This window comes from Sminthopsis crassicaudata, chromosome 4 (genome assembly GCF_048593235.1).
Source record: "Sminthopsis crassicaudata isolate SCR6 chromosome 4, ASM4859323v1, whole genome shotgun sequence".
Taxonomy (NCBI): domain Eukaryota; kingdom Metazoa; phylum Chordata; class Mammalia; order Dasyuromorphia; family Dasyuridae; genus Sminthopsis; species Sminthopsis crassicaudata.
The window spans coordinates 121,467,077-121,482,802 of record NC_133620.1 but is presented as its reverse complement, the minus strand read 5'-3'; the positions used below and the strand labels follow the sequence as shown (position 1 = coordinate 121,482,802).

General features: G+C 32.7%; 1 protein-coding gene across 4 annotated transcripts in view; it reads left to right on the top strand.

The window, feature by feature from the left end:
• SMOC2 (SPARC related modular calcium binding 2) overlaps window positions 1-15,726 on the top strand; it is a 254,794-nt gene that overhangs the window by 75,005 nt on the left and 164,063 nt on the right. For all 4 annotated transcript variants that reach the window (XM_074309298.1, XM_074309297.1, XM_074309296.1 and 1 more), the window contains exons 3-4: window positions 13,677-13,783; window positions 15,012-15,111. In XM_074309298.1, coding sequence (XP_074165399.1) covers window positions 13,677-13,783; window positions 15,012-15,111 — 207 coding nt within the window. The remainder of the gene's footprint in view (window positions 1-13,676; window positions 13,784-15,011; window positions 15,112-15,726) is intronic.

The window sequence follows — 15,726 nt, the reverse complement described above, 5'->3', positions numbered from 1 at the left end:
ATCAGTTAAGATGTTCATACTCTGAAAAGCATGGGAGAAGCTTAGACCAACTAGGGAATAATAGATTTCATTTTCCTATCTAAACCAGATGGCCTTTGAGGTCCTTTCCAATTCTGGCCCTCCTGATAATGTATAGGGGCTTTTACCCTATTTGAAAAACATATGAAAGGCTTTGTGGGCTTTGTGTCAGTATGTGACATTTTCTTAATGTTAACTAGCACCAGTTGTTTCCCGTATTGCTAATCAGGTCAATATATCTCTCCATAATGGAAACAATAATAGCTTTCATAGTAATGCAGAACATTTGAAGAGAATTCACTGAATTGGAAATCCAGGGCACTTTAATTCTATTCTTTCGGCTGTACTTAGAGAAAGAAGGAGAGTTCATCCTTTCTGTAAAGTTTAGGGACATAATTGAGACTGGGGGTATATGATAATTGTAATTTTAATATGAGATAATACAGAGAGGGGGTCTTTGTGGAAAGTACAGCCTGATTATCAGAAAGCATGAAAAAGGCAACTAAAGGGAGAAAGGCTTTAAGCTCACCTTATCTGACTGGAGAAAAGAAAACTAGGGCTTAGTGTCATTAAAATTGTTTGCAAATACTTTAAGGAATATGCAATTATCACTGAAAGGTACAGAGTTGAGAGATCAATTGTCTTATATTCATAACTTGCATAAAATCTTTTATATCTGCAGGGATTTTTTGCTGCTCCCTCCAAAAGGCAATTATTGATTACATCATCAAAGACAGTAGAATCTGTCTATAAGATTCTGAGTGGGAGAGCCAGTTAGTTTTCCTTTCTTTATTTGAACTCAATAAATATTTATTCTATTTAAAGCTTTATGTTAAGGTTGGGTGGTGATAATATTTTTTTTTTCTTCAAGAAGCTTATGTTCTCTTAAGATGGGAGAATCAGTTGTGGTTTCTTCACAGAGATTGAATATTTAATTACCATCTTTACTGTCAAGAAGTTCCTGCATTATATAGTGGTGTTACAAGAATGAAAGAATGAGTATCTCCCTTTGGAGATCTGCATATTTCTTCTTTAACAAAGAATAATTGATAACTTTCTAAAATTTTGATTGAAGCTCCAAATTCAAACCTACAATCCTCAAACAAGAATATAATTTTTGCTTCTGTATGATGTTGATCAAATGGATCATTTTGATTTATTTTTTCCATCTTGACTGTAACTGTCAGGATTCCCATATTTTTATTTAGAGAAATGTAAGATTTGATGATTAACTTAACTTAGAGTGCAAATTATGAATAGGAAACTTCTTCCAGTTTGTAGAGGTTATTTTGGATGGATATAGACAGGAAAAAGGAGCTATATTCCTTTGATTGCCCTGTGTTTACCTTCAATATGTGAATACTAATCTCACTTATGATCTTGAACAGAAGATATATTTTCATATAGTAATAGTTGTCATATATCTCTATGTAGGGAAATAAGGAAATACTTTACCCTTGAATATTAAATGACCTGTTTCTTCTTTACTTATAGAAGTAATTGTTAGTGCAGGCTTAAGATATATAAGTATAAAGAAAAACATAGGGGAGATTAGTTCACCTCATTAATAGTTTTGATTTCATATTCTTTTCTTTGCCATATTCCTTTAGATAATTTCAATTAAATATACTGGTGAGGACAATGCAGATTTCCTCAAATTAAGTTTTTAACTTCACCTTTTTGCCTTTGAGGATGGAATTGTTTCTAGATCTTACAGATTTATTAGATAGAAATCTATCTGCTGATAGAAATCAAACAATTATAGAAGTTTGTATTATAGTCGATTTTAAAAACTTTTGGCATTTTTTCTGACCTCTTAAAGATACTGGATTACTTTTTGACATGGGTAGTAATTTTGAATGAAGTACAGATATATTCTTGTGAGCCTGTCTATGGGCATATCCTGATTTAACTTGTACCAGTTTCTTATTTGTTTCATCAAATTTTTACACCATGAAAAATGAGTTTCTTGTCTCCTACATTATGCTGAAGTAACAGGGTTCTCAGCTCTATGGAACAGTTGCTCAGTCATTTCACTTGTATCTAACTCTTTGTGATTCTATATGGTTTTTTTTTCAAATACATTTCCTTTTCTAGATCATTTTGAAGAAGAGGAAACTGAGGCAAACAGGGTTAAGTGACTTACCCAAGGTCAGACAGATAGCAAGTGTCTGAGGTCAGAGTTAAACTCATTGAGAGGGGTCCTCCTGACTCAAAATTCTATCCACACCCTACCACCTAGATGAAAAAGAAGTAGCTGGCCATTAACTTTTTTCTACTTTATTCAATATCAGGTGAAAAAGGAAGTTAAAAAAAATACAATATTAGAGCTGGAAGCAAACTAGTCATTATTTAATCTACTCCATTTTGCAGATGGAGAAACAGAAGTCAAGGAAGATTCATTGGCTAAGATCACATAGATAGTGGATGGGTAGAGACTGTATTATAGATTTCTTTAACTTCTTTTCCTGAGCCTTTCTACTATATCACTTTGTACTATTTAAACAGTTCTAAAAAGGAAAGAAAATATGTAACTGGTGGCCCTCTGTTAAGTCAAGGAATTTGTAGACACTTATAGATTCAAAATATGGTCTGGTATTATATTATATTATATAACTTTTTGGCTTTACTCTTGGAAGTCATATTGTCTGTCTATGGCTGCAATTCACTTGGAAGGTGTATATGATAATCTCATGAATTTCTAAATCAATGATTGAAAAATCAATATGCTTATTTTAACATAACATATTATTATATATCTTATAACTTTATATGTCTTAGCTCAGAATTTACATTGATAAAAGGACAAAGGGCAAGATAGCTAGAAAGTACCTTGGAAGTTATGTTTAAAGGGATTATTCCTCTGGTTTCATCACAAGCCTCCTGCTTGTAGGAAATAATAGAGAATTCAACTCAGGTGAGTTCCCTGCAGGACTGATGCTCATTTGCCTTTACACCATCCACAATTTCCTTACATTCTAATAGTTGTAGACATCTCCCATACAGAGGAAATGTATCCCATTCTCACTCTCACTCCCACCCCCGATAGCCTTGATTATTTTAGACTTCCTATACTATTTCTTTATTACCATTTTAGTCATTTCAGATTTCCAGGCTATCATGTTCACCATCTATCTTTTGAGAAAATGCAGAAGGATGTGGGAAGATGGATAGTATGTGTCAATTATAATAATTTTTAAGGAAGGAAGGAAACAGGCATTTATTAAGCATTTACCATGTGCCAGGCCCTGAGCTAAATGCTGAGGACACAACTATAAATAAAAAATATAGAGAGAATTTGTCCTTAGGAAGCTTAATTGCTCAAAAGGGAAGACATTACATGAAAGGGAGCTGGCAGCAATGAAGGGAGATAGAAGAAAGGAATATACCTAATGCAGGGGCATAATTTTGAAGTTCAAAGAAAGTCAACTAAAGGATTGAGATGGGAATAAAAAAAGACTGGTTTAGGCCCTCTCACAAAATGGAAGCTCCAGGAAGAACTCCGGTAAAGTTAGAAAGGAGGTTGGCTTCTTGGAGCATATTAGGGGTCGAACAGATTGCATGGTAGGATGTTTCAAGACAAGGAGACTCCAGGAGGTCAGAGAAGTTCTAGGATGAAGCAGCAAAAGAAGCATGATTTTGAAGTGCAGGGAAAATCAGGAATAAAAATAAGAAGGAAATAAATATCATAAAGAAATAAAAGACTGAAACAAAGTTATGTTTTTCTCAAAAGTAATAAGATGCTCATCCTTCATGCAATTCTCCAATATGAATTTTCTTATCTTCAATGAAAGTTTTGTCTTTTTAAGTCTCTGGGTCTTAGTATATGTTTGTTGCATTACTTTTTTGGGGGGAGGTTGTAAGATATAAGCACTTTTAGATGATACACAGAATTTCAAATCCAAAAGTAATTAGGTTTATTTAAAAATGTCATATTTCACATGATAATTTTACTGTATCATTGATTTTATACATAATCATGATACTTCATACTGATTAATTTCGTGTTTGTGGTGTTTGTTCTTCTTGAATGAAGCATAAAAATTAATGTTTTATTTTTGAACCAGGAATCCAAATTAATTTTTTGTTGTTTAATTTTCAACCTGGACAAAACCCAAAATAGCTAAATACTATTAATCCATGGAACTGTGCTGATATTTTTAATATCAACATATGACATGTTAAAAAGCAAAACAAAAACTAGCTCTTTGAGAATATTAAGGTAATTTATAAAAAGCAAACAATTTGGATGAAGGAGATTTAAAAACTTATCATTTACTTTCTTATGTCGTATTTTTATTATCATTATCACCATTATTATTGATAGAGTCAGCACTTCTTCCTGAGCAACAAGTATTAAGAATTATTTCATAGGAAGTGAACTATCATCATAATAAGGTCAGATTCACATCCTATACAAAGAAGAGAATTACTATTGTCACTATTAAAACTGAGATGATAAGTTCTTGGCTCCTTTGTTCTTCCCTCAAATAATTCCCATAGTGTTGTGTAGGATTTTAATATGGCCTAATAATGAGTATTATTGTTATATAAGACTTAGTACTTATTTATGGTACCTTTCATCTAAATTCAGTTTGCTTATTACAAAGCTTTTTATCTTTATAATCTCCTGAGAAAGCTTATCGCTTAAATTTTTTTTTTCTACATGATTAAGTTAAACAACTGAAAGTTTTTCTTATTTTCTACATCATATCTTATAGGGATGCTGATATGATCAGTACTCTTACAGCACCTTTTGTAAAATACTGGTCATCATTAGTTGTTACTGATCATTCCTGAGAAGGACATTAAGGAGCTCCTGACTTGATTTGTTTGAGAACAAATTTTTAAAAATCTGATAATGCAAAATTACATAGATTAAGGCATTTTAGATAATGGTCAAATCTTTTTATCTTCCATGTCTGACATACTTCTTGAATGTATTTGGTTTCTAAGTGAGTAATATCCATAGAAGAAGTGTCTAGTAAAATAAAGATTTTTAACTGTTCAGATAGAAGGGTGGGTATTCGTCATCAGTAAATTGTTTGACTGCATGCATTAATTTCTTTTTCTCCCTACTCTTCTCTTTTGGTATGTTTTTCTGCTTCTTTATGTGTTCTCCTTTCCTTACATGTCTCTGCCTACCTCTGTGTCTGTTCCTGTCTTGTTTGTCTCTGCCTCTCTCTTCTTCTCTCTCTTTCTCTGTCTCTGTCTCTGTCTCTGTGTCTCTGTCTCTGTCTCTGTCTCTCTGTCTCTGTCTCTGTCTCTCTCTCTCTCTCTCTCTCTCTCTCTCTCTCTCTCTCTCTCTCTCTCTCTCTCTCTCTCTCTCTCTCTCTCTCTGTCTTTAGTTTGTCTATATAGACAGAGAGACAGAGAGAGAGAAGGTTCCAAGCTGCTGGCATATATCGTCTTAAAAATTCAGTCAAGTTATTTAAGTAATATCAAAAGGACTTGTCACATTTGAAGTCAATAAAGCTTTCCAGTGGGATCTTGGCAGAGTTTCTATAGTTATAAATCATCTTCAATTGGTACAATAGTATATTCTCAGAATTCCCTCTGTTAATTTTTATTTTCATTATAGAGTATAGGATAGTTTTGGATAACTTGCAGGCACTTTATAAATATAATAATAAGATATTCTTGTTATTTTATTTTTTCACGTATTTTTGTTTAGTCCTGGTTATATACCCTTAACTGGATAAATGACTAACTTCACCCTTCCAGTCTCAGTTTCCTTATTTACAAGGAAGAGATTGAAATAAATGATCTTTAAGGTTTAAGAGGCTATAATCATTGAGGTGTTTTGGTCACAGTCTTCATCTGCTCCTTTTCTTGAAGCATGGTTCCTTAGGGAATCATGAAGATGATAGGACAATTTACAATTGTACTATCAACAATTGAGATGTTGGGATGGTTTGCTTAATCCATAAAAGAGCACTTAGCGACAGTGAACACTCTTTAGTCACTGCAAGACTATGGAGTTACTTGTCCTTGATAACCTGGAAATAAAAAGTTTACATTTTGTTACCTGAATCACCCTTCCCATTTGTGAAACAAGGTGTTCTAAGAACATGACAAATAAGAAGAATGACTCTTTTTTTTTTAAATGGGCTCCTAGAACTGGTCTTCATTCATATCTTCTGCTTTTAAGTTATAATTTCATTTGATTCTAAATACACAAGGTCCATATCTGAAACAGTCATTTCAAATACAATTGGACTTGTGCTTTTTAATCATATCTGCTCTCGAGTATTGCTGAAATTCTATATGCTTGACGTTTACCTTAACTTTTTTATGGCGCTCTAAATAGGTTTGGTGTTTAGAAATGTCTTTCTTTATAGGCTAAAGTAGACATAACAAGAGGTTTTACCTTAGGTCTCAGGTTCAAGCAATGATCAGAAACACACCAAAATATGTTTGGAATGTCACAAAAATATGTTCCCCCTTTTTTGCTTAAATGACCTATATAGCTGTGAAATAATAAGTAGTCATGAGGTGAAATACTTACAAAATAGATAAATAGACTGAACTCCCAAGTAGTTTTTAGACTGTGTTAAAATATGTTTCCATACATCATTGGTCTCAGGAATCTTGTAGTCAAATCTAAATACTTTGGAAATGATTGCCTTATATATAATCACACAATCTGGTGATGATAATGACCATGAATAGTCTCCATCTTAGCATATTTTGCAGTGATTGTTTATATGTTTTAATAAACCATAAATGGCACATAGTTCTAAGTTTAGCCTCATTGGCAGCTGTAACTACTCTGGCAAAAAGCCCACTACTCTTGATCCCATGTGTCTCTTGCACTTAAAATAAAATTACTTCTAGTGGCTGAAAACAGTGTCTTTTTCAAATTATTTGGAATACTTTATTAATATGCTTGCCAGATATAGACAAACTAAAGCTTTTAATATAATTCCCAGCAAAATCTTATGGAGAAATGCCACAATGTTAGGCAACCTAACTGCATATGAATATTTCAAGTGCTTGGTCCTATTTGAGGACCTAACATATTTTCAGCCAAAATACAACTATTTAATTTAGGTTTTCTAAAGAGAAAGAAAATGTTGTTTATGCCAGGGAGAATTCCAGCACAATATTTTAGCTCATAGTTAACTATTAGAATGATAAGTGGTTTAAATATTACCAATTGGAAAGTCACAGTGTCTGTTTCTTCAGATGCCTATTAAAAGTATATGATGGATTAAGGCTCTAGTACTGTACAAGGAAGATTGGTGGGGAATTGATTTCGATATTATAAGAAATAAAATGAAGGCTTAAACTAGAAGGTCAGACATAAAAAGATGATGACAAGTATGAAATATCTTGGGGGGATAGAATCAATAGTACTTCATGATGGATTGGATATTATGATTTTTCTGGGTTAGAGTTGATTCAGGCCAGTACTTTTGTATTTTGTTCAATATTGGAACAATAAGAAATACTTATAATCTGTTCAATAGTTAATAAAAAGAGATTTACTTAGCCATAAAAAGAGATATTCAATAAGGAAAGACTTTGGAAACATGTTGAGTTGAAAGAGGGAAACTTCTTTGTCTAAGTTGCCATTGTTGCCATCCCTTATCCCAAACATCAGAGAGTAAGTAGCTCTTTGTGGCTCTCTTGTACTCAGGCAACCAAAATCTGATTTCAACAGCCTGTCTCCAGTTCCTTGAACTAATGAAGGCTTGTGGGTGGTTTGAATACTCTTTCAAGAAAAAAAAAATTAATCTATATAACCTGAAACAGGGGTGAATGAGTAAGATGTATTAAAACTATGTCCAAGATTTTGAGCACAGAAGGACTGGAAAAATGACTGGCAATAACCAAAATAAGGGAAGCAGCACCCCTGAGTTTGGTGTAAAAAAAATCTGAGGATTTGATCTAACCCTGTCACTTACTCCTTATTGATCTTGGGTATATCTGGGCCTCAGTTTGCTCATCTGTTTAATGAGGATGTTGCAGTAGATGATCTCTAAAGTTCTTTCTAGGTCTAAATGCTACAAGTCAGAAAGGAGAAAGTTTTGCTGAATTTGTTTTTAACATGTTAAGTATGAAGTGTCAGTAGCACATCAAGAAACAAATATCCATAAAGTAATCAGATCAATCAATCTGTGTCTGGAGAGTTTAGGACTAGACATACCGATTTGGCATTCATCTCTTTTAAGCTACAATCAAACCATTAGATGTGTATATGATTACTAAAGAATATAAAATAGAAAGAGGAAAGTAGTGAATATTTGAGGGTACTGGCCTTGTAGAAGGAAGAGGATCCAGCAAATGGAAGGAGAACAATCAAACAAATATAGTAGAACAACCAGGTCAAAAAGAAGAATTCAGAGTCACAGGAGTTTGGAGGAGGAAAGTTGATCAAGAAGTATTGAATGATGCAGAAAGATAAAAAGAAAAGAGAATATAAAAATGCTTTGTTAGGAGATCATTAATAACTTCCTCTCCAGTTACAATAAAGGAGTGGAGGGGGAAAGCAAATTGAGAAGAGCTAAGGAGAGAGTGGTGATGAGGAGATAGCTAATGTTTAATACTTGTTGATGAAGCCTGACAGAAAAATGAAGGAGAAGCATAAGCCACTTGTAAAGATTGTGAAAAGCTCAAAGGAAGATTTTTTTTATAGGTTAAGGAATTATTGAAACATTCTGTTGAAAAGTAAAGTCATTACTTTGTGAAAGGCACTATTGTAGGCACTGAGGCCACAATGACCAAAATAAAATAATCACTCCATTCAAAGACCTTAGATTCTACTGGGTTTGGGATAAAGGAAGCTATAGCATATACAAAGATAAGAAAAATACAAGGTAAATTTGTTGCACTGAATGGACTTGATCCAGGGAAATAGAAAACTAAGACACTAATTTTATATCACATAAATTGGGAACTTTAAAAATAACTTTTTTATTATTTCTTAAATATATCTTTTAGAACTCTGGTGAATTTACTCAGGAGGGGTTAAAAGTATAAGAGTTGAAAGCATAACACATTTATTTCCAGAGTTTTAAAAAACTTTTATATAGTGCTGTATCATGTAGAACTTATAAATAAAAATGTCAATTAGAAGGCCTTACCAGGGGAGCTGTTCAGCCTTTGTAACTATCAAACTCAGTGGTGTCTATAAACATCAGTGTATTATTAGTCCCCCTTGGTTTCATCAAAGCTTTTAGCACAATTCAAGTAATGCTTTCTAAAATCTTTCTATGTAAGATCTTTAGGACAGCTGTCTCTTCAAATTATTGTTTAACCCTTATCTAAGGAGTTTTTAAAAAGTAGGAAATTGTTTGCTTCCTGTTAAAAGAAAAACCATCATCAGTATTAACAGATGTGAGACACTGTGGTTTGTTTCTATTTCCTAGTTAGAAGCATTTTGATGCTTCTTTTGACAAAAATGTTTGTTGAACAAACAAACCATTTCTGGTTATCAAAGTAGAAAAAAAAAAGAATAAACAGTTTTATTTCCAATGAGAGAAAAATTCTAAATTATACACAGTGAAATTTTATGTTAATTAAAGTTATTATTTTAAAAACAATTCATTTATGAAAAACCTTGTTTGTGGCTATATTGACCTGATGCAGTCTTTGAAGTAAAAACTTCCCAGTATCCATAATCAAATCCATGTCACACACTTTTTTCTTCCCATTTGTAAGGTAGAAAATCTGGGACTGGATGAAATGAACTACTTGCCCTCTTCTAGGATTATAAGTATGATCTTTTAGGTTTACTTTTAATTTGCTGTGGGGTAAAAATTGGCCAAGCCATCATAGTTTAAAAACAGCTATGAACAAGAATGGCATAACACTTGTCCTTTGAAGATTCAACATCTGGACAACTAGAATTACAGTGTCCAGAACAAAACCGCAGCAGATGCCTGAGCACTAAAGAGCAAAACTCTATTTGAGAATGGGCCAGATCTTGCTGTTTTCATGCTCAAACATATCAAAGTAAAAAAATAATGTAGGTGCGAGCATTCATGAATTGTAAATATTTTAAAAATGAAGGGACAACTTGTAGTTCTATTATCTACTATAGAAAATGTAAAGAAAATAGGCTCTGAAGTAGAATAGAATATGTAACTAGAAAGAGATATTAAAAAAATAGGTATTGAATTTGTATGAGTTAGCAAGTAGTATGTGAAATAAATAATTTAAGGTGGTACTAGTAACAAAAAGTAATTTTACTTTGTTTTTAAAAATTTCTCTGAAATGCTGATTTCTTTGAGATAGCAGCTATTTTAAAATATGTATACACATTAATATCTAAGTGTGGGCTTATATGCTTGTATATGGACATATGCATGCACATCACACATCTATAGACTAGGAGCTAGAACTATGATTTTGTTGACATAAACAGGTAAGAAGGAAACTCTACAAAGTGGGTTATCACTTTCTTTGCAGTGGCAATCTTAAAGAGTTACTTTAGCACTGAGACATTAAATGACTTATTCAAAGTTATCTTGCCAATATATATCAAAGGTGGAACAAATATGAACCAACTCTTCATGGCTTTGAGCTTCTGTCTCTCTCTTTCTGTACCTTACACACACATGTGTATATGTGTGTGTGTATGTGTATGTTTTTATCATTTTTTATTCAAATGTCCCTTAATCATATAGGGATTATATAATAGGGAATTATAGGAAATGTTTAAATTATTCCACAAAAGCAAGTTAGTAGGCACCTTCACTTTATTAAATAGAAATATTACAGTAATGAAGGGTCTAAATATTATTCCTCACATCTCATACATTATTCTTTTTATCCCATTATCCAGATATTCCCTGTTGGTAAACCTTAATTGCTTCCTATGACTAAAAAAATTGAGAAATGCTAGGTATAAAGCTGAAATTTAATATTCCATTAAAATTGACAGCTACAGGTTTTGGGAGTATTAGATATGCTGCAAATATGAAGTTTTTAATAGACATAGAGGTCCAGGCCAGGAATAAAACTGGTGAGTCTTGGAAAATTCATCATTTTGTGACATTTTCCATGATAATTCAAATATTAGAGATAATTTATTACTCTATCTGTACCATAGTTGAGTCCTTGTACACTGAAACTTACATCACTTTTCCTTTTTAGACAGTCAAACCACAGGTTCTACAAAAAAAAAATGAGGACAGAAGTCCACCAAAAGCAGTGATTTATCCTCAGTTAAAAACACAGGCTACATTAAAACCACATGTTGCTAAGTGCTGGATAGCCAAGGCCAGTATTCAGAATAAAACTTAAGGCACTGAAACTTGGATAAAGGAGATGTTCTTAAACGCTCAGGTCTGTAGTACATAATAGAGGATGTTAACTAGGTTGGTCTATCAAAGGATGGTGTTAGAAACTCAGCAATCTTGAAGAAATGTTGAGGGCAGAAACTCTCTCTAATTTAGCACAGCTGCTGCTACAGAGCAGTGGCCTAGAATTTCTTAGCAGAAGCTCTATAGAATTCCTTATCTTACACAGTTGATTTAACTGTACTGATGATTTAAAAGTCCTGATACAAGGTCTCTAGAGAAGAGAGACCACTTTTGAGGAATATCCTCAACATTTGAGGAAACCTTTAAGCTCTCCTACAGCAGCTGGTGATGTTTGTCCAAACAGGGGATACAATTATTTTTAAATTATAAAATTTAAGGGAACTATATTTTATGATCCAAATCAAGTAAAATGTATTCTTGAGGTGCTAATCCTAGGACTCTAAGTTGTTGGGAGAAAGAACCAAAAAGTATTTAATTATTAGAAAAATGTTTTTTCTGGCCCTGAATGTCTCAGATAATTGCGCTGTGGTTATGTCAAAATTTTAATTTTATCAGAGGCCTAAGTGTAGCATTGATAAATAATGTAACTAATATCTTAATATATTTGAGAATAGTTCAAGATTGACAAGAAAAACTTATCTTGAATTATTTATTCCATTTGTTCCAATCAACTAAACCAGCATATCTACATAAATTTGTATGCAGTATGAAAATATGAATCTTATGCATTCCTATTTATTTACATATTGTTGCTTCAACTATTACTGATTATAAGTTCTTTGAGGATAGAAACTGTCTTTTTTATATTTGGGGAAAAATATTCTCTGTGTTTGGTAAATTGTAAGGATTTAAAAAATGGTTGTTGATTCATTGGTGTAGATCCTTAGATATTAATTTTGTGATCTTTTCATCTACTAGTTAAATTTTCCCATAATATTATATACTTTCACTGAACACATTTGTAACAATTCATTGAGAGCAGATATGTAATTTTTCTAAGAAAAGAAAAATAAAAATATGATAATAGAGTAGAAATACTTTAATACTTCAAACATTTTTAAGGGCCTCCAGGTGGTGGATAAAGTGTTGAACCTGAAGACAGAAAGACTTACCTTTCTAAATCCAAATTTGGACTAGGCACTTTTTAGTTCTGTAATTCTGGACAATTAATCTAACCCTGTTTACCTCAGTTTTTCATTTGTAATATGAACTAGAGAAAAAGATGGCAAACCACTCCAGTTTTTTTGCCAAGAAAACCCCAAATGGGGCCCCAAAGAGTTGGACATAACTGGAAAACTGAACAACAATAACAATAACAAGCTTTATTTCATAAGAGTGGATGTTCCTTTTATAGATTCAGGTGACACTCTTTCTATGATTCAGCAACTAGTCATCAAAATACTGTGGTCCCCAAATTTGTCACTCTGCAGATAATCTGGTGAGGAGTTTTTTTCAGAGTTATTTCAGATGGTCCTCGGGAAATAGTCCTTACTGAAAGCTTTGCCAGATTAATGGCAATTGCCATAGCTCTGTCACTGCTGTGCTTAGCATAGTGCTTGGCACATAGTAGGCATTTAATAAATGTTTATTGATTAATTTGTTGATTACTTTAAAAAGCTACAGTCACATCTATTCCTTGAAGGCAATGGCATAAGATTTTAGTGGAAGATGGTAAAAATAATAGTTTAAACTTATTGAAGGATTTTGGGAGAATACTTAGAATGTTTCCTAGTTATCCATATTTTTTCTTCTAAATAATTCCTTGAAGTTGGAAGAGGAAAAATAATTTTCTTTTTTTATGCCAGGCAAACTAAGGAATGAATAATTGGCATAGTGTTATACATAGCCTGAGTTCCTACTTTATTAGTATCATGGATACCTCTGTTTCTCTAGGACATTTCTTAATCCCATCTACTTTTTCATCTTTCTTCTTTAGCTTCTGGAGTGAACCTAGGGCTGTTTTATTTCTGAGCTTCCATCTGATTGGTACAGTTCATTTGGATATGTCTTTAGTCTACAGCTAGGATCTAGTTGGAGATAAGTTTGTAACTTCTATCTTTTATTAAAAGGTGTTTATCAATTCGTCACCAGAATCATAATTCACATTGCATGGTTGCCATGGTATTTATCTTTTTTCTAACTTTGCTATGGATCAAATGACTTCTCATGCTATGTGTTATAAAGAGTAAACAGTGTTGTAAATATTCAAATACAAATTAAATTCACCTTATTTGTTTTTTCTTTTAATGGGGATAAAAAGTAGATTCTACATGGGAAAATTTTATAGAAAAAAAGTTGAATATTTTCTTAACTCTAACATTGCTATGCCCTTTGCATACCAAACTCTACATTTTTAATGAGAGGCTATCATTTTTTTTTCTGTAGATGTATCAAGATGTGTGGCAGAAAGAAAATATACCCAGGAACAAGCACGGAAGGAATTTCAACAAGTTTTCATTCCAGAATGCAATGATGATGGAACATACAGCCAGGTTACAAACTTTTTTTGAGTTCTGCATCTGAACAAGTAGGGGAAGAGGCCATTGAAGAAGGGAGGGACAAGGTAGTCAAGAAGTAGATGAATGTAGTACAGGGAGTAAATTAGCCATTTGTGTTTAGTTTTTTGTTCTCTTTAAGTCATTATTTTCTTAGATAACTAACTGCACTCACAATTATTCTTGTATATATTTATTATTAAGTGGTGGGGCGCAGATTTATTGTATTAGAATTTATGTCTCATGTTGATGATGAGTGTAATATAGGCTTGCTTTCATTTTTATGATTCTCATATTAGGACATTACAGTTCTTACCTTGTCACCTTTCAGAAGGAGGAAAATCTTTTTTAAACCCTTGTTATCATTTAGAGTCACAGAATGATTGTAAAATTATATTAAATTGTCTAAGCCAATGTCTAAAATATACAAGTAAGAATTTAAGTGGCCCAGAGAGTTTAAATGACTTCTTTCAAATCATAATTGCTAATTGATGATAGAGCATATCCCAGAACTCAGGCCTACCAATACCCAATTCATTGATTCTAAAGATGATAAATTATATTTTATAATACTGATGTTTTTTTCATTATTTTAAGACCAAATAAATGAAATCTTAAGTAATATAATTTTATTGAAAATAAAAAGATGTAGACTTTTAATGTTCATTATTCAGATTGGTTCTCTAAATTTTCCATGATTTACAGAATGATTTTATTATTCATTTATACTATTTGACTGTGTAGATCTCTGTTCTTTGTGAAAGTTATAAAATATCTGAAGGAAGAAGAGGGAGGACGGCAAGAGAGGTAATTTTATGGTCCTTCAAAACACATGATGCTCATTAGATGGGGTCTTTGTAAAAACAGAACCAAGAATAGGGCTTGTATAATGAAAGAAACAAAAGGGCACTTGAGTTTTAGTCCAAGCTCACTCACCTGCACTGTATCCTTGAGCAAATTATTTAACTTTTTGGACCACAGATCCCTGTTTATTAAAAAAGGAATGGTTGGATCAGATGATCTGAAATTTCTCTTAAAGCTCAAATATTTTATGAATAGAACCATGGAGCTATTTTTCCCTTTATTATATTAATTACTATACTGTGTATATCCTAGATAAAACAACTTTTCATCTGTTAAAATGTTTTTAAAACCACATGTGCTAGAATAAGTATGGTACATCTCTCTATGATGAAATTCCATTCATTGTGCTATTTCCTGACAGGTACAATGTCACAGTTACACGGGATATTGTTGGTGTGTTACTCCCAATGGACGGCCAATCAGTGGCACTGCAGTAGCTCATAAAACACCCCGTTGTCCAGGTAGGTTTAATAAACTGGTCACACATACACGTTTATATAGTTATAGTCAACAGGGCAAAGGGCAGGAATTGAATAGTTTGTTTTTATTTTTCCTTTTGTTAGGCAAGTGAATGATATTAGAGATAGAGACTGAGTCATAAAGATGGTGGAAATGGGTTCTAGTCATCCACTGGAAAGTCTAAAAGTTTTCCTTTTTTTTTTTTTTTTTTTTCTTCTCTCTGCAGTGTAAGCTTCTCAAGGGCAGGAACTGTGTTCAATTTCTGTCTTTATATTCTCATTGTTTGGTACTGTGTTGTACATGTTATAAGCACTGAAAAATGCTTGAAAGTAATTATCTTTCTTTCTTTGGGATGGAGAGTGGGGAAACCATTTCAATTAAGAGACAACTTACCAACATTTCCTAAAGACGCTACCATCAAAGCAAAATTATGATAGATTATCATGTCAGGACTAATCTTTTTCCCCCAATGTATCTTAAAGATCATAGTCACTAGGGAAAATGACCAAATTTTACTCTTGGAGAAAATAGTTACGTATTCTGGTTTTGTGTATAAATCTTTACTAAGGAAAAGTGACTAGTTCTACATCACTCTGTTTCCAGACATTTTATTTGTG